Source organism: Lissotriton helveticus, chromosome 4_1, assembly GCF_964261635.1.
Source record: "Lissotriton helveticus chromosome 4_1, aLisHel1.1, whole genome shotgun sequence".
NCBI lineage: Eukaryota > Metazoa > Chordata > Amphibia > Caudata > Salamandridae > Lissotriton > Lissotriton helveticus.
In genome coordinates this window covers 1220712854-1220740491 of record NC_136063.1, presented here as the reverse complement: position 1 = coordinate 1220740491, position 27638 = coordinate 1220712854, and the positions used below count along the sequence as shown (strand labels likewise).

At 42.0% G+C, this 27638-nt stretch overlaps 1 protein-coding gene across 1 annotated transcript in view; it reads right to left on the bottom strand.

Annotated features, from left to right (window-relative positions):
* Nucleotides 1-4039: 4039 nt before the first annotated feature.
* LPCAT1 (lysophosphatidylcholine acyltransferase 1) overlaps nucleotides 4040-27638 on the bottom strand; it is a 585759-nt gene continuing 562160 nt past the window's right edge. Inside the window, exon 14 of the mRNA XM_078685765.1 lies at nucleotides 4040-4978. Coding sequence (XP_078541891.1) covers nucleotides 4800-4978 — 179 coding nt within the window. The 3' untranslated portion in view covers nucleotides 4040-4799. The remainder of the gene's footprint in view (nucleotides 4979-27638) is intronic.

The window sequence follows — 27638 nt, the reverse complement described above, 5'->3', positions numbered from 1 at the left end:
ATGAACAGACAATGTTTTGAATCCATGACTTTCATATCTTGATCATGTCACAAAATCAACAAAATAAGGTATTATTTACAGTTACGCGTCTTTTTGATACCTGTGGCGTTGGTAATCATTTCGTATTATAGTTTTCAAGACTTTAATAGGATTTTAAGTTATGTAATCTAGTAATCATTGCAAAGTTGGGGAAAGAAGAAATTCTATAGATAAACATCGTACCTTATACCAATTTCTACTACATTAGTTATTGAGGTATGTGTACATTTTCTAGATTAGTACAAAATTGACAGTACAGAAGGTGTGTACTATTTTTCTGAACCATTATGTGATTGAAACATGTAACAAATATACTTTACTGCTTGCCCCAAAACACTAAAAAGAATCTAGTTTGATCTTTACCAGGACACAACATAAAAACATGGCATCACATTTCAATCACATCTTCCTCAAACACATTTAGGAGAGTTTACAAGCAATAAACGTTTGCAATTCTTCACTGCTTTCTCTAGAACACATCATCTAATTTGCTCAGCGGCTCAACTTGATCGACTTACAAAGGTATAAAAAGCTGCCTTACCTGGTCTAGTTGCTTAATACTTTTATGAGAGTATTTGATAAGCCCACACCCGTTTGACAAATCAAATTATGCAATTAAATATCTGGTAATGGTAATGAGTGTGCCTGCTGAGGTTAGTAGGATATTGAGCAGTACTGATCATTTCCACTTTCAATGATAAACAAAAAACATACTAGGAACATTCAAGCTCATGATTTAAAGTCCATTAGAACATTACAGTAACTGACACTATGGAATGTAAAGTACAAATGTCACTGCCAAAGTACAGGAAATGTACCAGTCATATTAAAATGTAATAAGTGTTTAATCACGGAGTTGTGTCAAAACTTTGGAAAGAAAATATTTCTGAATAAACAGACCATGTCATAATTAAAAATAGACCACGTGAAAAGTCATGTTGCATAAAATGGGCAAGAAATAAGCATCATTCTTTGCCCTCACACACTGAAAGAAGGCATCTTGCTATCTAGAACTGGCCAAACCCTACTGCCCTAATAGTCACAGTAACCAAGCTATAAAGAGAGAGGAACTAAGAAAGGAGTGGGAGCTGATTTTGATCCATGGTCCTGACGTCAGCTGCAAACCCTTGGTTGTGGATTTGGACTCCTTTTTATTTAACCACTATTTTTACGAAAAGCAGGAAAAATGCCTAAGGTTCATGAAGCAAGTCAACTTTGGAAGCAGGGATAATAGTACAATTAAAAGTCAAGTGTTTCCCTTATGTTCTGAAGGGTCTATGTGCTATCATGCCTTTGCTTCCTCCATTCCTCTTACCAACATAGTTATAGTAACAGCTTCGACACAGACATACTATTTCTGCACACATTTTGCATGGCAGAATGCTTCCCTTACAGGATAAAGACTGCCCTCATTTTTGAAAACCACTGCTTACAATAAGCCAAACCTGTTTTTTCCAAGGATCAGAGTACAATAGCTTCTACTTTGGAAAAATAGATCTCTTTGGATGAATGAATAAATCTAAGAACATATAAAATGCAACCCCTCTTCAAGTAAAAATTATATTTTCAGATCTACATAACTGCAAAATTTCTGTTGAAGAGTACCCTGGGTCTAAATCCCGTAAAGATCCCTGTTCTGTTCAGGTACTTTTCTAAGAAATGATTCCTCAAATCCGGGTCGCACTGATCCCTCACCCCCCAAAGGAGATGGGCAGAAGAGCTCACCATACTCACATAGGTTTTACAACTGCACAGGACTCATGGGGGGGTTCAAAGGGTCTTGGCTTAAGCCCATCACACAGAGGAAGTCACTTCTCCTAAAGGGTAGAATCTTCACATTGTGTATCTTTAAAAATGGTATTACAAGTTGAGAATGTACAGTAGTTCTGCAGATTGAAAACACATCAGAAAATCTAAATAACACCATGGGATATAGCAATGGCCAAGAAAATTCAATTTCCATATACATACAACCCTTGGAGTCCAGCTACAAGAGTGAGAGGCATAGCAACGCTGTTCTAGAGAACAGCATGTACCCATGGTCTCGGTACACCAAAATGTGGTTGGAATTAGGAAAATATCAACATCTGCAAACAACACACTTATGTTCCTTCATATTTGTGGTGCTAACATTCGTTTTTATGTTAGCTCAATTTAGAGTAATAAAAGTGCATCAGCTTGTGCGTGTTGAAAAAAAAGTAGGACAGTATTATGGCCTTTTAATCGAGCAAGGCTAGTCTAAATGTATAGATCTTTACTCTGACTCACTAATGTCAGAAAACAGGCCAACAAGTTGGTCAATAATTTAAGGAGTCTTACCTGGCTGCATTATAAGTGATTGTTACCTGAAAAATAAGTTGTTCTCTGGGTATTTTTACAAAGTTATCAAGGATTTTTATAGACCTGAACTTATATCAACTACACAATAACGACTATCAACATATTGTCAAGGTAAGTCGATGTGAAGTTAAAACAGTAAATCAATACTCCCAAAGAATGCTTGAAATATTGGTAGACGATCAAAACTGTGCGTTGACACTCCTGACCTCGAATTTTTACGTACAACATAAATTTATCTGAAGTTGATCTTCTATCCCAGATCAGGGAAGCATCCTTCAGCAGTGCCTGTCATAAGAAAGTGTTTGGAGTTCACTTGCAGAATTTCGCCAGGTTATAAAAATATCTAGGTGCCATAACATATCACTGTCTTAGTTTTAACACTGATAGTTAGATTAAAATCTAGTTAGATGAATTTTATTTGCCATCTTTCCTATCGATCCCATTTTAGTTAACGTCAAGGTGTTGACAAAATCCAACTTTAGAAGCTTTGTGCACAATGTTTCCCTCACATCTCGATATCTTTCTCTGTGCGGATTTCTGAACAAGTTATATTGGTAACAGCATCTGCACTGCTGATTTCAAAGTAGTAAGGAATTCATTTTTTTTAATTAAAAATGTGGAATCAATGTTCGTTACAATTTAAACATTTTACGTGCACTGATATACTGGTATTGGAATATATAGAGGGAACCGAAAGGCGACATGGATATTAGCAAGCTGAATTGTTGGCAAATAAATTAAGTATCTCCGCTCTTCTAGGAATGCTTGCCAACTTTCTTCAAGTTTTTTTTGTGCATTTGCTTTCTTTTTTGTTTGTGATATTGGTATGGTGCAGTCATATACTATTAACACGTTTGGGATTCTAAGGATTTACATTTAAGTCACTTCTACAACTTTTCTTTCCAGGAAGTTACATGTTTCCAGAAAAAAAAGATCTCTTGTAGTAAAATAATTCCATTAAAAAAGATCACAAGGAACTACATCAAACTAACTTGCAACAAAAAAGTATACCGAAATATACAATCGAATTTTTTGGAATGTAGGAATTTTAGCACATGCTATATATTACCAAGATTAAAAATATAGGCTAGGTTCTATTGCATTCCACAAAACGGCACCTTACAAATTGTCACACGTGATTCTGTGCTGCAGATACAAAATGTGCAAAATGCGTTTCCTACTCAGGAGTCCATGACAGTTCTATCCAAATTCTGGAGCGGAAGTCCCACATGTTTGGCCACGGAAGACTTCATGGTAAGGCTGCTGGTGCGACTAACCTTACTGATGCACAAATACGAAATCAGTGCTTTTTAAAAGAAAGGAACGCCAAAAGAGTACAGTGCTGGCATTGATAAGCCCATTTGCAATCTTAGATGTCAATGTCAACATCAGAGAAAATAAAATAGTTTGAAGTCAGTGGCCTGATTTAACTCCCAAACCATCTTAATCGAGGGAGCAAGGCTGTGCAGGAGTATTGGACATCAACCAATCAAACTGCATGATACAGTTGATAATCAATTAAATAAACTAGCTTGTTGGTGCATTCCTTACACTAAGCGCAGGGACGGCTTTAGGACTGTGCGACCAGTGCGGCTGCACTGGACGCTGACATGTGGAGGGGGCGCTGACTATTGGGAGGGGGGTGATGCAGGGGAGGGGAGGGGAGCCAAAAATGATTGACGCACCAGGCGCCACCAGCACTAAAGCCGGCCTTGACCAAGCATGTCCATGTATGTTGCAGTCACGCAGCTTGCGATACCGCAAATACAACGCACAAACCTGAATGTCTTCTGTATCTTTCATGTGTTTTGTTTGTTTTGTTTATTCTGGCTCTAGATGAGCTCCTGAAAAAGGAACACTGCCGGAAATCACCGGTCTAGGACCCAGATGCGGGCACTGCGACAGATTCAATCACTGCGTCATCGAAAATAAAAAACACATCAACCTGAGCATAACGGCTGTCTTCCAAAACTGCCTCGAACTAATGAGCAAAAGCAATAAACGAGGTACAGCGTTGGATACAGATAAACTACTAATTACCAAAGTGCACAAAACACCACAGTAGTCAGAGCATTATCCCTTGTAGGTGCACACTGTAAGACACCGTGTACAGTACAGGAAAAGAAAAAGTCGATTATAAATAAGTGTGTGGCTTCCTCTGAAGTACAAAGACTACATATGGAGAGCATTCACATTCTTGGCTTTCAAAAGACACTTAAAAATGGAACTGAAAATAACATCCCAATCTCTAATATGAAAATAATGATAAATTAACATTTTACGGAAGTGAAAAAGATAATAAACTCTCACAAAAAGTTACATACAATATTTTGTCATGTACATTTGGAGCAACTATGTTCAGAGCCTAAGAAAAGACCGTCACCTCTCGCCAGGAGAGGTACAATGGAGTTGTTCTGTGATCAGTCCAGCTTCTTTATCAGCGGGTTCCTTTCTTCCTCTTCTGGGCTGAAATCAGTACAGAAACCATTCGGCGTCTCAGCTGAAGGAGTGTGCAGGCAGCTTTCGTATCCTGTATGTTCAGGGTATATGTACTCCTCTGCAAAGTCCGGGTGCACCTCTGTAAACGTGTAGAATTGATCTAGAAAAGAAGGACATAACTTTAACAATGCCAAAGGAAACGACTTTTAACTATATACTAACATTTCCCTACACAGCCACTAAACAAAAGTGATGTTCACGCATACGTTATGGTCGGTAACACTCACTTCCTATTTACTTTCCAGTTAACAGAGCAGACATTTGTACATTTTTCGATTCATCAGCAAAATATTGCTCCAGGGTGGTTTACCATTTTTTACTATACTACCATTAATTTTGGGGGTATTCACAACCATGCCCGACCTCCAAAACACTTATTTAAACCTTTATTTAGGAGTTCATCTACGTTCTTCCCTAAGGTGGGATGAGCCATGAATAATGTTTGTGAATACCAACAAGAAATGAAAATGCTACTTACCAGTATGCATCTGCTCTTGGCATGTAGAGCTGCAGATCCACACACTTGCATTAGATCGCCATCTGGTGTTGGGCTCTAATGCTTGTACCTTGTTGTTGTCTTGGAAGAAGCCTTTGTGGTCACGAGATAGGTGACTCCTCCCTTGGACGATAGTGCGCATGGGCATCGACTCCATCCTTAGATAGTTTTTCGCCATGATGGGAAATGATGGAGTTAGTAGTAAAGAAAAAGATGTCCATGCATGTTTATCTAAGTAAGCTAGAACTGGAACAGATACAGGTCTCGGGGAGGTGGGTGGGCGTGTGTGTATCTGCAGCTCTACATGCCAAGAACAGATGCATACTGGTAAGTAGCATATTCCGTTCAAGGCATTTGAGCTGCAGATCACACACTTGCCTAGCGGTGGTCACCTGTATCGGTTGCAGTTGTTTGAAAAAGAGTTTTAAGAACAGCCTGGCCTACAGCAGCTTCTTGCTTGGCTTGCACGTCAACACAATAGTGCTAGGTGAAGGTGTGTGTTGTAGACCATGTTGCTGCCTTACAAATGTCTTCATGGGGAATGTTCACTAAGAATGCCAAGGAAGCCCCTAGTTTGCGTGTTGAATGCGCTCTAGGGGAAATTGTTAAAGTGCATTTAGCTTTTAGGTAGCATATTTGGATATATTGAACGATCCACCTTGCAATCCCAGCTTTGGAGATGGGATTACCTTTATGCGGTGGGGAGAAAGACACAAACAATTGTTTTGTTTTGCGAAAAGGTTCAGTTCTGTCAATGTAATAAAGTAGGGCTCTTTTGACGTCTAGTGTGTGAAGAGCTCTTTCTCCTACGGAGTCCGGGTTTTGGAAAAACACTGGTAGCTCCACTGATTGGTTAAGGTGAAAAGCAGAGATGACTTTAGGAAGAAATTTTGGATTTGTTCTGAGAACCACCTTGTTACGGTGTATTTGTAAGAAGGGTTATTGTATGGTTAAAGCCTGGATCTCACTCACCCTTCTGAGAGAGGTAATTGCAATAAGGAAAGCTACTTTCCATGTGAGGAACTGAAGTTCACATTTATGTAGAGGTTCAAATGGGGGTCCCAAGAGCCTAGTAAATTCAATGTTGAGATTCCATACCTGAGAGGGTGGTAATCTAGGAGGAATGATCCTTTAAAGGCCCTCCATTAAGGCTTTAATTGCTGGTTTCCTAAAAAGTGACAAGTGTTGTCTATTTTGTAAGTAAGCGGCAAGTGCTGCTAGATGTAAACGTATAGATGAGTATGCTAGATTACATCTTTGCAAATGTAGCAAATAGCAAATGATGTTTTGGATGGAGGCATCCAATGGATTGATATGATTGTTAGTGCAGTAAATGGCAAATTTCTTCCATTTTGCTACATAGCAATCTCTGGTGGTAGAGCGCCTGGCCTCTTTAATGATGTTCATACTATCTGGTGGAAGGTTAAGGTAACTGAACTCTAGGACTTCAGGAGCCAGATCGCTAGATTGAGTTGAGTTGGATCGGGGTGCCTTATCTCTCCATGGTTCTGCCTTAGTAGTGATGGGGAGAGGCGTAGTTTTTGGTGTGGGACTACTGAGAGTTCCAACAGTGTTGTGAACCATGGTTGGCGTGCCCATGTGGGAGCCACTAGGATCATTTTTAGAGACTGTTGTCGGAGCTTGCGTACCACTAGTGAAATCAGTGAGAGTGGCGGAAAAGCGTACGCAAATGTGCCTGACCAGTTCATCCATATCGCATTGCCCTTGGACCGTGGGTGTGGAAACCTGGCGGCGAAGGTTGGGCATTTTGCGTTTTCGTGTGTGGCAAACAGATCTACGTCTGGTGGGCCCCACATTTGAAAAAATGGTAGAAGAACTTGTGGATGTAGTTCCCATTCGTGAATGTGTTGTGTCTGTCGACTTAACAGATCAGCAATCTGAACTCCTGGAAGATGTTCTGCAAGGAGGTATATGTGTTGTGGAAAGGCCCACCTCCAAATGCTCTGTGCAAGCTGGGACAGCTGCAGAGAATGTGTGCCTCCTTGTTTTTGTATGTAATACATGGCTGTCATGTTGTCCGTGCGGATCAGGGCAGCTTTGTTTTGTACATGAACTTGGAATGATTTTAGAGCTAGGAATATTGCTAGCAATTCCAGATGATTGATATGGAGCACTTTTTGTTGGGTGGTCCATTTGCCTTGAGTTGTGCGATTGAGGAGATGTGCTCCCCATCCTGAGTGTGATGCGTCTGTTGTTAGTACTATCTGTGGAACAGGCTCGAGGAACTGCCGCCCTTTGGATACGTTTTTTGTGTTCTACCCCTGCAGAGAGCGATGTGTGCGGCTGTCCACCAACACCAGATCTGTAAGTTGTCCCTGAGCTTGATTCCACTGATGTGCTAGACATTCCTGTAAGGGACGCATTTGAAGTTTTGCATAAGGTACAATGAATATGCAAGATGCCATCATGCCTATGAGTTGCATGAACACTCTGGTTGGGAGAGAGAGCTTGTATACTGGCTATCCTGGCTGGACTGGGATATGCTAGAGCTGTGGAAGTATTTATTGTGGCTCCTAGGTATTGATGTACATGAGAGGGTTGGAGGTGAGACTTGGTATAGTTGATTGTGAACCCCAAGTTGTGCAGTGTTTGAATGGTTTGTTGAGTGTGTTGAACACACTGGTTGAACGACTTGGCTTTTATTAGCCAGTCGTCCAGGTATGGGAAGACATGGATTTGCTGTCTCCTTAAGTGTGCTGCTACCACTGCCAGGCATTTGGTAAATACTCTGGGAGCGGTGGTGAGTCTGAACGGAAGGACTTTGAACTGATAATGTTGTCCGTCCACTACGAATCTTAGATACTTCCTGTGAGCAGGATGTATGGGAATGTGGAAGTAGGTGTCCTGGAGATCTAACATGGCAAGGAAGTCTCTTTGTTGCAGTAGAGGAAGCACTTGTTGGAGAGTGATCATATGAAAATGATCTGAGTGTATATACAGATTGAGGGGTCTGAGGTCGAGTATTGGCCTTAAGGACCCGTCTTTTTTTGGGGATTAGGAAATACAGAGACTAAACTCCTGTTCCCTGATGTAGTAAGGGGACTGGCTCTATGGCATGCTTTTGAAGCAGTGAAAGAACTTCTTGTTTTAAAAGTGTAAGATGTTATGTGGACATTGGACGCTATCTGGGTGGTATGTTTGGGGGGGTAGCTGTAAGTTCCAGGCAGTAACCATATTGAATAATTTGTCTTACCCACTTGTCTGTAGTGATGGATTGCCAGACAGGTAGGAACTGTGATAGTCTTCCTCCGACTGGAGTGGAACGGTTCGGGGGGACTGGAGGGAAGTCACTGTTTAGCAGCAGGGGAGATGCGAGTGTTGTTGTTACCTCGCCCTCTTCCTCTGCTGTTATTGCTGTTATTGCCTCTGTATCCTCCTCTAAAATATCCTGTATGGGGATGTTTGGGTACTGTTGTTAAAGGAAGATGAGGTATCTGTGCCCATGTTCTTGGAGGCTCCTCTGTAAAAGGAGCGACGAAAGGAGCGACGAAAGGAGCCACGTGTTTGCGGAGACTGTATCGCTCCCATGGACTTAGCAGTCTCTGTGTCTTTTTTCATTTTTTCAAGAGCAGTGTCCACAGCCGGTCCAAAAAGTTGTAGTTGATTGAACGGCTGATTTAAAATAGTTGTCTGGTTTGCTTGTTTAAAGCCTGAAATGCGTAGCCAGGCATGTCGTCTGAGCAGCACACTGGTATTAATGGACCTAGAGGCAATGTCTGCTGTGTCAAGGGCACATTTAATTGAGGCATTTGTTATCAGTTTGCTCTCTTGGATGAGATCATTTGCTTGAGTTTTAAATTTGGTCAGGCAAATGCTGTAATAGGGTTTCTAGCTGATCATAGTGGGCCCTTTCATATCTAGCTAGCAGCGCTTGAGTGTTCGCTATGAGCCATTGATTGGCTGCCTGCGCAGCTACCCTTTTGCCAGATGCATCTATTAATTTGGATTCTTTATTTGGGGTGGTGCATCCCGGAGGTTTTGGAATTTGCGCGTTTTCTAGCGTTGGAAACTACTAGATAATCTAAAGGTAGTTGTCCCTTGATGTACGCAGGGTCGTCAGGGGAAGGTCTATATTTTTTTATCGATCCTTGGATTAAGAATCCTGGCTCGTACAGGATCTTTAAATGTGTCAGGGGCATGTTTAATGACCCCCTTATTAATTGGTAATATTTTTACAGTTCTTTGGGACTGTTCAAATGTATCTAAAAGGAAATCTTCCTCTGATTTGTCTGAGTGCATTGCGAAACCGTGAAAAACAGAAGCCCTATTGATTAATTGTCCAAAACCACTATTATCATCTGGGAGAGATGGTTGTGTTGGGTATGGTTGGGGGCTTGGGAGGTCTGGAAGATCTATTGGATCATTGTAATCCCGATTGTCTTGTGGTGGGTCGTCTGGATCTGTGAACGGATCATTGGGGTCTCCCCCCACCCCTAGGTTATCATCATCATCATCATATGGTGGTGGTGAATGTGGAGGTGAAGTTACAGGTAGAGATGGTGTAGCAGGTTTGGGGAGAGGAATAGGATTAGCAGGAGGTACAGGAGAGGTGATGTAGCAGAGTCCTTCTTCTTCACAGGCACTGGCTTTATGTTTTTGGATGTCACAGCTGTTACATGTCCGGTTTTAGGGTTAATATAGATCTTTTTCTGCCTGCGATCAACAGGATCTGGATGAAAAAGTTCCTCTTCCTCAATACTCCCTTTCGGCGTCGATTAATTTGGTTCGGAGCGGGGCTGGTGCTGATTTTTATGTTCTTTGGCCTTAGGAGGCGTGGTAGAATCCTTAGGCTTGTTTTTTGGTTCCGTAGGTTTTGGTTTCGGAGCCGAGGCGTGGTCCTTAGGTTTAGAAATGTTCGAAGCCGATTTATCTACAGGCCTTCTTTGATCGAAAGGAGGCGCAGGCTGGACTCGTCGTGTTCTGGCAAGAGACACAGGTTGCAGTCCTTATGATTGTCACTGTGTGGGAATTTCGCTCCACACTGGGGGCATTTTTTGAACGGCGTCTTTTCCATAAGCCGTAGGCGTTACGGCGTCGATAGGCCCAGCGGCCCACGCCAACAACCAGAATCGAGCCGATGAGAGTCGCGTTGAAGATTTCAATGTCTGAAGTGAATTTGAAGATTTTAAGAAAGTTTTGCGCGTCGAAAAAGTTTGAAATTCAAGTTTTGAACTGGAGCGCAAAAGTTGCATTCGAACCCAATGGCAGAAAAATACAACCTAAGGTTGGAGTCGATGCCCATGCGCACTATCGTCCAAGGGAGGAGTCACCTATCTTGTGACTACAAAGACTTCTTCCAAGACAACAAGGTGCAAGCATCCGAGCCCAACACCAGATGGCGATCTAATGCAAGTGTGTGATCTGCAGCTCATATGCCTTGAACATATGTTTCAGGCAGTGCTTAATTTGTATACTTTTTTTTTAAAGTGCCTGGACCCAAAGTTATTCTCAGAAGTCTGGCACCAGTGCTGCTGAATGTCAGGGTTACAGGATACCAAGGCTACCCAGTCTTAACTCCACTTCATGTTTCTTTCATGCACAACCCTACACTCTCTGTCCCTTTATCTCAAAGTTGTAGGTTCATTTTTACCCCTTTCTTTCTCCCTTTGTCATTGTTTTCTCGTCTTTTTCTTCCTTTGCTGAATTTATCTTTGCAGCCTTTCTCTCTCTTTTTCTTCATCAGAGCCTGATGTTGAAAAATAAGTCCCAGTTCTCAAAATTGAGCACCACCCCCTCAAATGAAATGCTGGTTTCATGCATTTTACAACCTTCTCCCCTAAAACAATACCCTTTTCCACCAATTACCCCAAATCTTTGACTCGAAACATATCACCATACTACCAGATTTTATTCAGCAAGAATCAGCATCCTGTCACAGAACATCTACACCAGATGATCCACATAGCCTCTGTGTCTCTTGTTTGGTGAAGAGCCATCCATGGCACACCTGAGTGGTGGGTGCATCTGAATGAGGGCCCTCCAGAATTGCTTGGTTTTGAAGCATGCAGAGTAAGGGTGTAGTGCAATTGCAGCTCCTCCACAATGGCGGAGGAGTGTCGCCCCACTGCTGGCCCAGAGCCAGCAAATGTAAATTAAAACAATGTTCTTGTATTGTTTTAATTTACACTTGCCGGCTGTTAGCCAGCGGAGTTGGGCGGGGCGGGCAGAGGCATGGCAGGGGGAGGAGGAGTCCTATGTGCACTCCACTCCCTAAGTGCACATATGTGTTTTGGCCGGCCGTCTCAGGCCAACCGAAACACACATGCACACTTAGGTTTTCTCCAGCCCAGCTGCACTGAGCAGCCAGGATGGAGAAACACCACTGACTCCCTTGTCTGAGCAGGGAGTCGTTCCTGTCTGCTCTGGCCAATCTACACGATGGGATTGCACAGGGAGTCTGTCCCAGGGGCTGCTGGGACCAGCAGGGAGGAAGAGGAGAGGTGGAGTGACGCGACAGTGGAGAGGCCGGCAGCAACTATTTTACCTTGTATTCCCCCCCGTACAGAACGCCTCCCGCGAAACCCCACCCAACCCACCAGCCTTTGTTTATGGCAGCCGTCGCTGATGTACTGATCAAGCAGAAGATAGTCTATCTCCTCAGTGGGAAGAAGAGCCAACAAGCTAGGTTCCAACAATGCATTTTGCCAGTGAGGTAAAAGGTATTCTACCTATTGCTACACTATGCATTGGGACAGCTGCATCAGACATTTACTCCCACACATATTCTGCACACACTACTCTATTGACACTTTGTTCCACTGTGGTAACTTTGGCTAGGAGGAACTGCGTGAACTGTTCATAAACATTTTTAAGTGCTTAATGATGCCTTACCCATCTCAATTCTCATCCCCAATTGGTGTGAAATGTACACAAAAAATAGGGAAAAGAAAAAAGCCAGTTTGCAGGAGTAAGACACATTAAAGCCTTATGGTGACACCGCTACTCTTAGTCCACAGGCTTTATCCCTTTTTAATTACTCTGAAAGTGACCTCTCAGCCATTGGTTCAAAACAAACCTCAATTGGGGGAACTGGCAAAGGCACAAAAATACACATAGAAAGGTTGGCAGGTTTTGCATGGCACACAGATCAGACATGTGCACAGCATCAGAAAAATATCTAGGGCGCAATGTTCATATTGACCCGCATTCGAAGCAGTTACCGATCCCACAGCTACGTGAAAAGGTACCTCCAAAGTTAATAAAGGAAAATATCCTAGAGGTTATGAGTAACCAAGTTACCAAAAAAGTAACTTTATTATTTGTATTTAAAGTTTTGCTATTGTAGTAAAATGGGTTACTTTATATTTTTTTTACTATTATCCTTCAGAGACGACCAACATACAGATGAAAATTAGATCCAATAGATATAAATGAGTCCTGAGTCTACTACTGGAAGATATTTGAGTAAAATCCAGTGTGCAGTGTGTGGTTGAAGTGGTAAGATGTGACCTCCAAAGGCCCTGTGCAAAATCTGTTTTGACACTTAAATTTTAAGTGGCACAGAACTTCTTGCACTTAATCTACATGGTACAGATAATGACAGGATCAGTCTTATCCTTTCACTCCTGGCAAAAAGTAGGCTGTGACTTTAAATGTCATTCTGTTGGTCAGGTCTCGGATAGGAAGGTGCTTTGGACTGTGGTCCCTTTTTTTATGTTTAACAGTGGATGACAAGGTGGAAGAAAATCAAATTGTTACAAAGATTATCGCCCTGCATTGGTTTTACCCAGATTGTCACAATCCAACATCTGCAAACATAGCAATCCATCATAAAGGCTCCACGAACATACCAAAGATTTGTAAAACTTTATTCCTGACAACATGAAAATAATAGACCCTCCATACTGCTAGAAAAGCCTATACCAGCTTCATACTCGTGGAGCACAGCTCCAGGAACAGGTCTGTATTATACACACTCTACCAAGAAGAAAAAGCACAATAAAAATATAAATATGATAAGACAATGTATCATGGCGTCAGTGATTGACTTGGGACACTGGGACAACAGACCACACCAAGATGAGGCTATCCCTAAATAGTTATCTACTGAGGAAAATGGCACACCAGATTAAGTGAAGTGAAGTACTGGCAGTCCTGTCCTTAGTGGAATTCAGCCCTTCCAGAGGAACAAGTTCAATGGTTACTTTCCTAAAAAATAAAGTGACCATTCAACAAGCTCCTCTTGAAGGACTACATTACTAAAAAAGGGACCATTCAATGTGCTCCCCTGGAATGACTAAATTCCAGAGAGGATAACACTTCCAGTACAAAAATAAGGAAGATGCACTCTGACACCAAATAGTCAGTATTTTTGCTCCACTTCCTCTCTTCTTAGTACATATCCGTAAAACATGGCATTTCTGATTTTCAGAATGATGCCGTAAGGTAGATGCCACGGGGTACATTTTTTCAGATCTTGTTAAAGACCACTCATACTCTGATTAAACCTGGACTTATTTTGACAAATCTATCGATGTAGGTCACTACAGGGAGATTATTAATGTGGAGGAGGAGTAATTCTTCTTTGGTAGGAGAATAACGAAGGTCGAGAAGGTGAAGCTCTGTCCCTAATAAATCTTCAAAGCATTGCAAGATACAAAGGGTCTACTTTAGAATTTGTCAGACAGTGTTTGCCCAGATGGGATGGCAGAATACAGTATCTCCACCATATCAAGGGACCGCCACCACCAAATTTAGAATCTTTCACCGAAACTTGCAGACATGACAGCTCCTGGCAATGAAGGAAAAGTTTGACAGATGGGTCTGTTCAGGATTGGGAGAAACTGCAGCACCGTCTGACTAGGCTGCTCTTCACAAAGGGCTGCCTTCTCCCGCATCATAGGAGGACTGAAGCCTCCTTTGATAAGTCATAGGTAAAGACTGCACCTATGACAACATAAACTGTGAGCCACTGCGCTCACTTACAAAGAAGGGTAAGTGAACGTACTTTATGGGTTTAGCTGTCCTGAATCCAAATAACTGACTGACCTATCCACCACTCAAATTGCTTTCATATTTCACTATACTAATTCAACACTAATCCTTTATGGGTTCCGGAGTAGCGTGCTACTCGCCAAAAAAGCCCTTTGACGCCTCTTCAGGGGTAGTAAGCGCTATATAAATGGGTTTTCCTGATATGGAAGGGTAGCGATGATGAACTCAATAGATATATTCTGTACTTAAACGACAACATCTTTAATGTTAAGCTTACAATGAGCAGCTCCAAACGAGAAATCATGTATCTGGATCTAAGACTGTATATAGCAGAGGGTAAGAGACAGAGCGACATTTTTTAAAAATTGACTGCATGTAACAGTGTTCTTCATGCTGGCATCTGGCATCCCAGCTCTACCATCTCCGCAATACCATATGGGGAGATGGTACAAGCCTGTCGCAATTGGAGTGAAGATGACAATTTTGAAAGAACTGTAAAGGTATTAAGAGAGACATTAAAAAGAGAGGCTATAAGGTGAAGTGTTTCGAAAAAGCTGAAGAAAAGGTTAAGAAACTGAACAGGAGAGACATTCTTGGTCCCAGATTGGCCGTAGTGGACACGAAATACCAGGAACGGGTTACATTCATTACTGAATATAGTATGTATAGTGGGATATCTATAACATACTAAGAAAGAATTGGCACCTTTTACAATCCAATTCCTTGACCCCTAATATTGTTCCGAGAAAGCCACGTGTCACATATCGCAAAGGGAGAACACTGAGGGACATGTTGTGCCCAAGTTTTGTCAGGGAACCAAAGATTCTACCTCAGTCTTGGTTGCCTGAAAAGCCAGTTGGCTTTCATATTTGCGGAAATTGCAACGTCTGTAAACTAGTGATTAACAAATGTGTCCGCTTTCAATATAACAACTCTAAACTATTTAGGGTCTCATCTTTTATCAACTGCAATACGACATATACAGTGTACGTAAGATGTGCATGTGAAAAGATTTATATAGGCAGTAGCATTCGGTGTTTGAAAATCCGCATTCAAGAACATGTCAGGAGCATAAAAAAAAGGGATGAGCACTCGGCAATTGCACAACATATACTTACAAACCTTACTGAGAAACCAGAGATTACATTTCTCGCTTTGGATCAAGTGAAAGGTAGTGACAGGGGTGGCGACAGGACAATTTTGTCAAGACAGACTGAGGCTTTGTGGATCTGTCGTTTGAGGGCAGTATGATTAGGTCTTAACTTTAAGAATGAATTCCATAATTTTTTGTGATATTGTTTCATCTTTGAATCTTATGATGTTCTGTATCTCGCTGTGGTTCGGCATAACAGTATCCTTGTATTCACTATATATGAATTAGTGATACATTAAACTGATGTTTGTTTGGTTCCAAAACAATTATGAACAGCTTGAGCACCCATAATGCTTTCTCTGCAAAATGTGAATCGTTTTTTGGGTTGCGTTTAATATTTAAAATCAATGTTGTCACTTACTGTTTGGTTTAGCTCGACAATGGAGCACTAATAATGAATATCAGTAACGTGTCTGACATTTTTTATGCATGCTAACGAATTATAATTATAAGGTATAGCAATGGAATATTAAAATCTCTATACACCTTAAGATGGCACGCATTCTGACTAAGAAGTCATGTGACTAAAAACACGAGTCCAGCTTATGGGGTGAAAATAGATAAGCTACTTAGGCTATTGCCGGATAATGCAATTAAATCGACGTTTGCATGATCCCCAAACAATTATGAATAGCATGAGCGCACATAACGCGTTCTTTGTAAAACGTGAATCGTTTTTTAGATTGCACTTAAGATTCGAAATCAGAGCTGCCATTTATTGTTGGTTTAGCTCGACAATGGAGTATTAATAATGAATTTCAGTAGTGTGTTCGACACTGTTTATGTATGTCAGTGAATAGTAATTACACCGTATAACAACAGAATAATATTATTCTTCACACATCTTAAGATGGCGCGCAGTTTTGACTAGGAAGTCATGTGAGTAAAATCACGAGTTTGTTTAGTACATTGGGTGAAAATAGGTAAGCCATTTAGGCTAATGCCAGAAATTGAAACATAAAGCAACCGAATAGAGTCATGCTTAGTTAGAAAAGAGAATCCTAACATCGGTAAAGTGTGAATATTTGGGTGATTTGAGCAAACAAAACAAACAACACTTGTTGCCTGCATGAATGAAAGATTAAGCCTTCAGAAACGTGAAGATGATGCGCATATTCGAATAGAAAGTCATGTGATCTAGAGCGTGCAATTGCATCGCGCTACGAGTTGCAACAGGTGTGTTATCTACAATTGTATGTCAGGAAGCGGAGGCGAGGATTTTGCTTGTCCTTTCTCCATTTTATTGGACAGCACGTTAAATGTATAAAGAAAAAACACCATCCATGAACTACCCTAACCAACATGGCAGCGGTAGTCATGGTATCACATTAACCAATCACAGTCCATACAACAGCATAAAGGAATCCCACGTCGGTAGTCCTTCCTCTTTCTCCATTGCTGCCGCGTCAAGATAAGTCCAGTTTTTCTCCTCACTTATTCTTGTGGTGTGGCAGTTTGATTTATTCATTATTGACAGCTTGGTTTTGGATGAATATTGTATCGCGACTGTTGTCCTGCTTTGTAGGCTGTTTATATGTTCTGTGAAGGACGCGGTAGGCTTCTTGCCCGAGCGTCTGTTGCGCGCGTGCGCGGTCTGTGCGTCGTCTTCTCAGACGCTGACCGGCTTTCTCCACAGCGCTTTCTCCGCGCTTGCGGTGATCACGCGCTGAGGCACGGCGCTTCGAATTTAACACTTTGTGCCTCGTTCCCCACACTGACGCTGCTGAATGGTGGCAGGATAATCTTAGTGACTGGATTTAACGTGTTTTCAAAATGTGGTTTTTCTAACGTGTCGGTCACATTATTTGGCATGATTTGTCCACACATTGTCTGGTGTTGCCTGTGGGTACCTGTGTTGGGGAACCCCCCTTTTAATTAGTCTGGGGCGTGTTTAACTGTATGGGTGCCCATTCTTCTGCGTAAATGCAGACTCGTCAAGACCATGATTATTTGGCTGATAATTCTGAACAGCCTCAACAGCCCCTATTGCGTCCTCCTGCAGAGGTAGACAGACTCCTGTCTACGGCTATTGCCCAGGCGCTGGCGCCTCTGCAGGATAGCGTCAATAAGCTGTCTGCCCATGTGTTTAAAACTGGTTCTGGCATTTTGGGGGACAGTGGGGCTGGGCCCAGTGGTGTACTTTCTGTGCCACCACGCACGGCCAAGAAGCGTGACGCGGGGCACCTGGAAGGCTTCAGCAGGCTTGCTGTGGTTTTCCACAAGAGTGCGCTCATGCTAAGAAGCTCACCCTACCAAGGGGACGACTCGCCCGGAAATACTGGTGGTGATTCCACCCAGGACCTAGACCCGGAGGAAGGGTTACCCCTAGAGGGTGATGATGACGAGGACGGGTACGTTGATGATGATGAGGATGCTTCCTCTGAGGAGATATCGGACGCTGGCAGGTCTTGGCGCTCTAAGTCCAATGTTTCGGATTTTGGTGATGGTGATCCAATACCGATGGATATGTTTGACCCTACCACTATTTTCAGACCCCGGTCTTCTGAGTGGATTCCTGAAAAGTCTACGGCGGACTATGTCGCTGCTAAACTTCGACAGCCACTCTCTCAAGACGTGCGTTTGCGTCTACGTTCGGAGTGTCCATGCCCTTCTCTTCCAAATAGAGTGGCGGCCACTCCTGAAATAGACCCAAAATTGTGCAAGTTTTTTGCCAAATACATCAAGGACCCTAAGAAAGGGATAGACAGATCCTGGAAAGCTAGTCAGGACAAGTTATTGGATGTTGTAGGGCCCCTTACTAAGATCATCGAACTTGCCCAACGTTCCAAAGAGACCGGTATGCCACTTCCAGTTGATGATGTAGCGGGTTGGGCACAGAGGGCTATGTGCCTCCTAGGTAACGCCAACTGTGCTCTCTCTGCGGAGCGTCGCCGATCCCTTTTACTTAAAATAGATCCCAAACTTGGCGAGTTATCTTCATCAGAAGCAGGTTCAGTGGCACAAGGTGCTTTGTTTGGAGACCCTTTTGTAAAGGAACTAGGGAAGTTTGTGGCAACTTTTTCTGCCTTAGATAAGGCGCAGGCATCCATGAAAAAGATGTTTCCTAAAAAGGTTTTTGGCGGGGCCGGCAGAGGCAGGGATCGCTCTTCCGGCCGCCAGTTTCAGCAAGGCTCCAACAAGGGTCAGCCCAGAAGGAACAATGGATGGAATGACGGACGGCAAGCTCCCTTCTATCCATCCCGTGGAGGCAGAGGCCAAGGCAGAGGACGTGGAGGCAATCAGTCCAACTCCAAGGGATTCAACGGTAAGCATTTCCCTCATTTCTCCGGTACAACTGGGGGGAAGGATTGCTCTGTTTCTTCAGGCCTGGTCGGCTCTAACCTCAGATTCTTGGGTTCTAGAAATTGTTCAGGGGTTTCACATAGAGTTTTACGGTTCCCCCGTTCAACTCTCTCGACCTCGTCCACTGTTTTTTTCGCACGCAGAGCAGGAGCTCATAGATTTAGAGGTTCAAGATATGCTGATAAAAGGCGCCATCATTCCCTCTTTTCTTCACCCAAATGGTTTTCTCAGCAACATTTTTCTGGTCGAGAAAAAGGACAAAGGGTTCAGACCAGTTATCAACCTTCGTTCCTTCAACGAATGGTTGATTTACAGACATTTCAAGATGGAGGGCATTCATCTTTTGAGAGACCTTCTGCTACAGAACGATTGGTTGGTTCGTCTGGCCTTAAAGGATGCGTACCTTTCGGTTCCAATATACCCTCCGCATCGCTGATTCCTCCAGTTTCCCTGGAGGGATCAGGTCTACGAGTTTCGTACCCTTCCCTTTGGTCTTTCCTCAGCACCATGGTGCTTTACCAAACTCCTGCGACCGGTTGTAGAACATCTCCGCACCATGGGAATTCGCCTTATTATTTACTTGGACGATATTCTTCTAATGAATCAGTCCAAGGTTCTCCTTCTGCACCATCTTCAAATTACCATTTCTCTTCTTCAGTCTCTGGGATTCATCATCAATGCCCAGAAGTCGGACTTAGTTCCTCGACAGGAAATGACTTTCCTTGGGTTTCTGATCAAAACGATGGACGCTACGCTGCATCTCCCTTCTCAAAAGATATCCAAAATCAAGAAGGAGATTCGCAAGGTCCTTCGACGAGACCGGATTTCTCTCCGTCAACTGGCCAGGACAGTGGGTCTACTATCTTCATCGATCCAGGCCATTTTTCCAGGCCCACTTCACTACAGGGCTCTCTAGAGATTAAAGGCTTTCCATCTTCGCAAGGGTCTCACGTATTCGGAACTCATTTCTTTGTCCACGGAGGCCAGGTCGGAACTCCTTTGGTGGTTGGACCACATGGAGGCTTGGAATGGGAGAGCGATTTTCGGCTCCCGTCCAGATCTTGTGATCGAATCGGATGCCAGTCGCCAGGGCTGGGGAGCCCGGTGTGGCTCCCTCTCGGTGGGAGGCAGATGGACGGAGGAGGAGCTTCACCTCCACATCAACTGCTTGGAACTCCTTGCGGGTTCGTTCGCCATCCGTTCGTTCACCACGACCAAAGTCTCTTGTTGTGTCCTCCTTCGGATGGACAACACGACTGCGGTCAGATATATCAATCGACTGGGCGGCACCCATTCCAAAGTCCTAGCGGATCTTGCGAAGGATTTCTGGAACTATTGCCTTCTACGTCAGATTTCCGTCATGGCGGAGTATCTCCCCGGCGATCTGAACACGGTGGCGGACTGGCAATCCAGGAATTTTCGGGATGCCAGCGATTGGAAACTGGATTTTTCTGTGTTTCAAAAGATTTCGGATCTTTGGGGCCTTTCAGTGATGGACTTGTTTGCGTCCAGGTGGAACGCCCAACTTCCCCGGTTCTACAGCTGGAAGCCGGACCCGGGCGCGGAAGCACTAGATGCCTTCCTGCAGGATTGGTCCAAGTTCCCAGCTTATGCGTTTCTCCCGTTCCTGTTCATTCAGAGGGTAGCAGCCCAGGTCCGCAGACAACGGGCCTCTCTAATCTTGATCACTCCGATCTGGAAGGCTCAATGTTGGTTCCCGTCCCTTCTAGAGTTATCATGGGACAGACCTCTTCGGTTGCCATCTTTCGACCTCATTCTGACGGATCCATTGGGTCATCCACACCCCCTGGTTCTCCAAGGCCATCCACGTCTCATGGCCTGGAGGATTTCAGGGGATGTTGGTCTAACGACTCACTTTCGAGAGACGCTGAACTCCTCATTAAGCGAGCCTGGGCCCCTAGTACCACTAAACGATACCGATCTGCCTGGTACAGATGGGTTCGTTGGTGTGTGGCAAAACACCTGGATCCTGTGGGCTCTTCTGTGACAGAAGTAATTAACTTCCTTGCTAAGCTTTTCCATGACAAACTTGCATACTGTACCATCAATTCTTTCAGATCAGCAATTTCTGCGGGTCATGCCCTTGTGGATGGTTCTCCTGTCGGAGAGCATCCTTGGGTTTGTAAACTCCTCAAGGGTATTCGTCTTTCACGTCCCCCGGAACCTCGTTATTCCGGTTTATGGGATGTTAATGTGGGTTTGCGTTTCCTTCTATCCTGGCAGGATAATGAGTACCTTTCATGTAAGGAGCTTTCGGCTAAATTGGCTATTCTCCTCTGTCTAATATCTTGCAAAAGGGCTTCTGATGTTCATGCCCTTGATATCTCCGCCAGAGTCTTTACCCCTGATGGGGTTACTTTTACCGTCTCCAGAAGAACTAAGTGCAATACCAGGTCAGTATCTTATCCAGCTTTTCCGGATTCACCTAAACTATGTGTTGTTCGTTGCCTCAAAACTTATGAAGATGTGACTTTGGAAGTCCGCCCCCCGGGCGAGAGACAATTACTAATTGCAATAAAGAAACTTTTCAAGGCGGTTTCTTCTCCTACCATAGCCAGATGGGTCAGGTGGATTATGTCTGAGGCTGGTATTAACATTATGAACTTCGGCGCTCATTCCACTAGAGGCGCTATGGCATCCAAGGCTGTCCAAGTTGGAGGCAGATTGGAGGATATTATGGATGCAGCGGATTGGTCTTCGGATTCAACTTTCAAAAAGTTTTATTTTAAGCCAATCCATGAGGCTGCTTCTCTGGTGGTGAGTAAGCTTTAAACAAGCAAAATCCTCGCCTCCGCTTCCTGAAATAGAATGAGAAATTTCCTAGTTCACACAAAGGAAAGTTTCAATTCTATTAAGGACGCGGAGGCGAGGATTTTCCCACCCTGGCTCTATCTAGCCTTCCCTCCCGAACCTATGGATTCCAGTAATTGTTTCTTCATTTGAGAGAAGTAATTTTTTTCCTATGTATTGATGTATACATTTGACTGATATGTTTTACTTGATATAACTTGTTTTTACTGCAATTTTCTTTGCTTATTCCCATTGCAATGTGTTGGATTCTTTCAACATTGTTCTGGACGAAATATTATTATTATTTCTCTTCCCTAGGCTCCGATCAGAAAACGGACTAGAGGATAGAGGCCTTCTTTCCAGCAGCAGCAACGAAAGAGGAAGGACTACCGACGTGGGATTCCTTTATGCTGTTGTATGGACTGTGATTGGTTAATGTGATACCATGACTACCGCTGCCATGTTGGTTAGGGTAGTTCATGGATGATGTTTTTTCTTTATACTTTTAACGTGCTGTCCAATAAAATGGAGAAAGGACAAGCAAAATCCTCGCCTCCGCGTCCTTAATAGAATTCAAACTTTCCTTTGTGTGAACTAGGAAATTTCTCATTCTTGTATAAAAGACATGAAATAGAGTTGCTTGGTTCCTTCTGAATATTCTTCAGAACAGGACACCTGTATACAGGCGGAGGGACACATTTATTCCCGTAAGTGCTGGATGCTAGAGCATGCATAATTAGTATAACAGTGGCACGCGTGTTTGTTTTGCAATGTAATTTTAGATTTTATTTAATCGGTCTTTGACTTATGAATCTTTGATAATGCCGCCTTGCAGCCAAATACAAAAACGGAGTGTTTTTTTTGTTGTTAAACTATGGCATACACGTATGAAACCTCTCAGATTTCACTGCTTAAAGATGGCATCGATCTAGCTAATCGGGCCGGCACCTCTGGCCAGTTTGCGCCTATAGCGTGGTTTGGATGTAACAATTTGGTTACATATATCGGGTGAGGACTGATAGAGTAGACTGTGCCACACCGGACATGTGCATTTCAGGTATTTAATTTATTGAGATTAAGGAGAGACTCATTCATTTACGCAATTAATGGATGCTAGAGTTAGCCTAGTTAGTGTAACAGTGGCACGCGTGCTTGTTCTGCGATGCAATGTTAAATGTTATTTAATCGGTCCTTGACTTGGGAATCTTTGACAATGCCGCCTTGCAGTCATATGCAAGAACGGGGTGATCCTTTGCTGTTAAATTGTGGCATATATTTATGAAACCTCGCTGAAAATACTGCTTAAAGATCGCGTCGATCTTGCAAATCGGATCAGCACTTTGGGACAGTTCGTGTTTATAGCAGGGTTTGGATGTATTATTTGGCTAGATATATTGGCTCAAGACTGATAGGGTAGATCGGGCCATCCTGGACATTTGCAAATTGTGTTTTTAACGTATTGAAAACCATATCAAAATTAAACATAACTTTTAGATTTACAGTCGCTAACATTGCTGACAAATTATACACAGTACAATTGGAGTACAACTGTCTGAAGCGTATTTAACATGATTATGCTGCCTATTGTATACACTGTGATAGATTAGGTTATTGAGTGAAAACAGTCAAGCAGCTATTTGATTAAGATGGGGTTACATTTAGACTATTGGCCGCTTGATAATGAGCTATATATTGCAATCCCTACACAATTTAAGTCAAAATATAATCTGACTATTTTTTTTAAGTTTGAAGTTTATTAAGGCATAAAGAAGAAAAGACAGTGCATCTGACTATTTATTTTAAGAAACATTGCTTGTGGACTGCGATATTTGATGTAAGATCAACTTTGCTGTGTACTGTGCTTCCTTGCAGAAATCGTAACAACTTAATGCCCGGATACATGATGCATTGTTGAGATTATCTGTTCGTATGGGTACCATATTGATCTCAGGTACATGATAGTATTGTATAATTGTGCTCTGGGTATTAGACAGGTCAAGTTGACCTACTAAATGTAATATTAGACAATGAGTGACTCGTGCAGGAGGGTGTGGCCTGCTTGATAGTATGTAGTACTATGATGAGACATACAACAATACCATAACCAGTGAAATAACCATGTAGGATATTGATTATTTGGTTATTAAGGGGTTGAAGTTCAAGAATTAAAAAGCATGTATATATGTACTTTGCCGATTACAATGATTTATTTAATTGTCGACACAATACACGACAACTAAAGGAACCTGCTTGAGGTATGACCCTACAAGTTTGGGTATAACTATGAATTTGTTTTTTTGAATCTAGCATGTTCCTTTCACTTAAGTGATACTTGTGAATGGACAGTAGTTATAAGGGTCCATGTTATACTGATAATGTACACTGGATGCTATGGTGATATCCACATCATGAATATGACTTGTGAGGTTATATGTATTCCTTTTTACGTTAAATACTATAAATGTACATTATATTGTGAGAGATGTAACTTGATTGGAGACGTACTGTAAACTCTTTTTATCCATTTTTTCTCCCTTTAGAAAATGCACTGAATACAAAGAACAATTTATTAGCATAAAATTGAAAATGCGATTTTGTAGCTTAGTGTAAAACAACTTGAACCAGCTTCCCAAAGATTGACATTTCTAAAATGTATATATGATTAACGGTTGTAGATGAGCCATGAGAATGAATTGTCTGGTTCTTATATATTAGATGTTTTTAACATGTTTTGTATTGTAAATCGTTTTTTTGTAATTGCTTTTAGCCCTGAAGAAGTACCAAGAAAGGGATGAAACGCGTTGGCGAGCAATTTTATTGTGTCTAGGAATATAAAAAAAAATTGGAATAAAAGTATCGTGCTTTCTACAATCAAAATACCATCGTTTGGCCTTTTTTCATTTGGGAAGCTATCAATTTTAACTCTGTTCTGTTTTTTAAATATGATGCTACACTGCTGTCACTAAATAGATTATTTGTGTTTCTCGGGTGCTGGGTCAATTTTATGCTTTTGTTAGTGGTGGTTCGTGAACCATCTAATTGGGGTGTATGTGGGTCACACCCCAGACCCAATGCACAGAGGTATTTGAAAGGTTTTAGAGGCCATTGCACTTAATAAATGTCTGGTGCTGGTTCTTTATGCTCTGACCCTCTTCTTTGTTCACTATATAAATGCAATTACAATACAATACTAACCCCATCTGCAAAAAAAGGTGATCTGAAAATTGAAGACCACCTCTCATTCCACGGTCCTGAAGAAGGCCACCCGACTCACAAGAGGAATTCCTAGGCTGAAACATGTTGACCCCTCACTAGGTGCAGTGGAGCAATCACTAATCGACTTACGCACTGCTTTTTCTTTTAATCATGTCCCTGCCCTAATAAAGTTTTCTTCATACAGGATAGGAGATATTTTTAATCACTAGTTACGCTTCAAGACTGCGAACCACACAGACAGTCTCCCTCATGGTGGAGGTTGGTTAATCACCTGGAGAATCAAACACTCAGGTAATTACGACCCAATGATGACACTATCCACCTAACCACACGAGCGGAGAAATCATATACTGCGCACTATGTTAGTGTGGTTGAAGGTCTCCGTTACAACACATGTGAGACTCTGGTTCTTTGTCACTAGTGATTCATTCCTCTATCATTAATAACTCATTAACACTGGAAGCTGAATGAGTCTCTGCTTCTCTCTCTCTTATTTTGATTTGGGCAGATGGTTCCATCAGCCAACCTTGCTGGCCATCAAATGTTTCAAATGTTTTTGTTTTTTCAGACACGAACTTCCAAAGGGGGGGTTTGTTTTTGAAAAACAAAAACACAAATGCCCCACACCATGGGAGTTTTTTCCCCACAGTGTGGGCCTTATAAGTGTCTTTTTTATGCCCCTTTCAGCAAGGGTTTTCCTAGCAGAGACGGATAGGAAATATTAGACTTTAAATGCCTACACTAAATAAGGTAAATTGTGTAAAGTCCTTCCTTCGATGGGCCCTACTCTGTTGAAAAGAAGTATTCCATCTGACTGTAAATAAAGCAAGTAGATCGAGGGTTTGGTAGACTGGGTACTCGGTCACATTTGCAACACCACCAAAATCACTAAACTCTCAAATCAGGCCCAGAATGTCTAACCTGGCAATAATTGAATTCCTAAATTTTTACTTTTGTTATCTATGATCCTGATGCACCTTTTTCTCACTTATGTAATATTCCAAGAAACGATTGTTTGAACATTATCAGCTTATTGAAAGATTGGTGCCTCAATTTCAGTTTTTGCAATCTCCACACCTTCATCATTGAATCAGGTTGTTATAAACAGTGCCATATGTAATGTAGATCCAAGACATCCATATCCATATCAGACATTTAGGATAACCATTATGTAAATGAGTTCCATTTAAATTTAGTGCGAATGGATTTGTTTTATATGCATGGCATGAAAATCTGGCGTGGAGCCAGCTCTCTTGGGTCCATGTTAAGACTACCCTGGTCTACAGTTTTTGGCAACATTTAGCTGGAGTACATGACCTACATGACATCAGCAAGTGTCATTCAGGTCCCTAGTTAATAAGCCACTTGAACACATTTCAAATAACATCATCTTATTTCTGTAAGTGCTCTCATATATAGCTCTGCAAGTAGAAAAATCCATACCATAGTAAAAAATTATAAGTGTCTTGGGATAAGACTTGATGTAAAGACGCAGATGGAGAATAAGTCATTTAATTTGCTACAGAATCTTTCAAAACTAAAAACCGGTCAGCCTATTCAAGGAGAGGGTGATACTCAGCAGGTTCGAAGACCACTGTGTGCCCCTGAGCACCACTGAAAAGTCTCTTTGTCTACTAGCTGTGTGGCTGTAGGAGCTCTGTAGGTGCATATTTTTAATTTAAGAATTGAATTATTTCAATTTACTAGAAAACTGAAATGCTGCACATGTTGTTTACAAAATTGAAATTCGGTAGAAAAAGGTTACAAACATGCTGTCCACCTTCCAAGTGACATGTTCTTTATGTTCTCAGTTTGCATCGTCTAAAGTAGGTGGAAGATGATAATAATGTATCCTAGTGCGTTTCAAAATAAGTCTTGATTCTGGCAGCTAATAAGAAATAATACTAAGAGATTTTTTACAGAGGCTGTGCCTTCAAAATGATATGTTAGTAACACTTAATTGTACGTATATGACAATATGACCACATCTCGGATAGAAATAAAGGTCTTCTTTAGGAATGATGAGAACATGAAAATTACATTCTTATAAAAGGGTGGGAAAATAGTAACTCAAAACATTAGAAATTAAATTTTTGAGGTAGCAATATTATTTGCAACTTGAGTACGATCGCACCCAAGAACTCCAGAATAAACTGTTTAGATTGCTTGAAGGTTAGCATGGTGATGGCCTTTGTGTGTGAAGGATGTATTACACAAGAATGAGAATCAATACACAAGTATAAGAATATCAGATGGGCTGGAGGTGCTTACATTTTTTCTTCTGTGGTTGCCCTGACCCCTCCTTTAGACACACAGAGATGCTACTGCCAATGGCAGAACACATTCTTCATAATAATCATTTCATTTTAATGTCCCTTTCTATTTGTAGATCCAGTGCACCACTCTGGGGTTTTAATGTACCCCCCTCATATTTGGAGAGGGAGGAAGATAAAGAGATTTTATGGCCATGCGGCACTCTCAGTCCATTATAAAGACAAGCTGTTTGTGATTCAGGAGGGTGGAGAAGAAAAACTGAATATGTGCTAGGAACTTCTTAATAGGAACAGCAAAAATCAACAACTTACACTGACTGGTCCATGTGGGATGAATTTTGATTTGAATATTAGGAATTCTAACGAGACCAGTATATTCAGAAAGGAAACTTTCTCTAAAAGTTAATTGCAAACTCGAACTTCCCATCCACCTAGAATCATGAAAAGCATGCCATGTGGTGAGATGGTTCAAGTGAGGTGCAACAGTCGATTTGCCAGAGAGTTTGACAAAGACTTGTGGAATGATCAAGTCCACAAATGATCATGTCGTTTA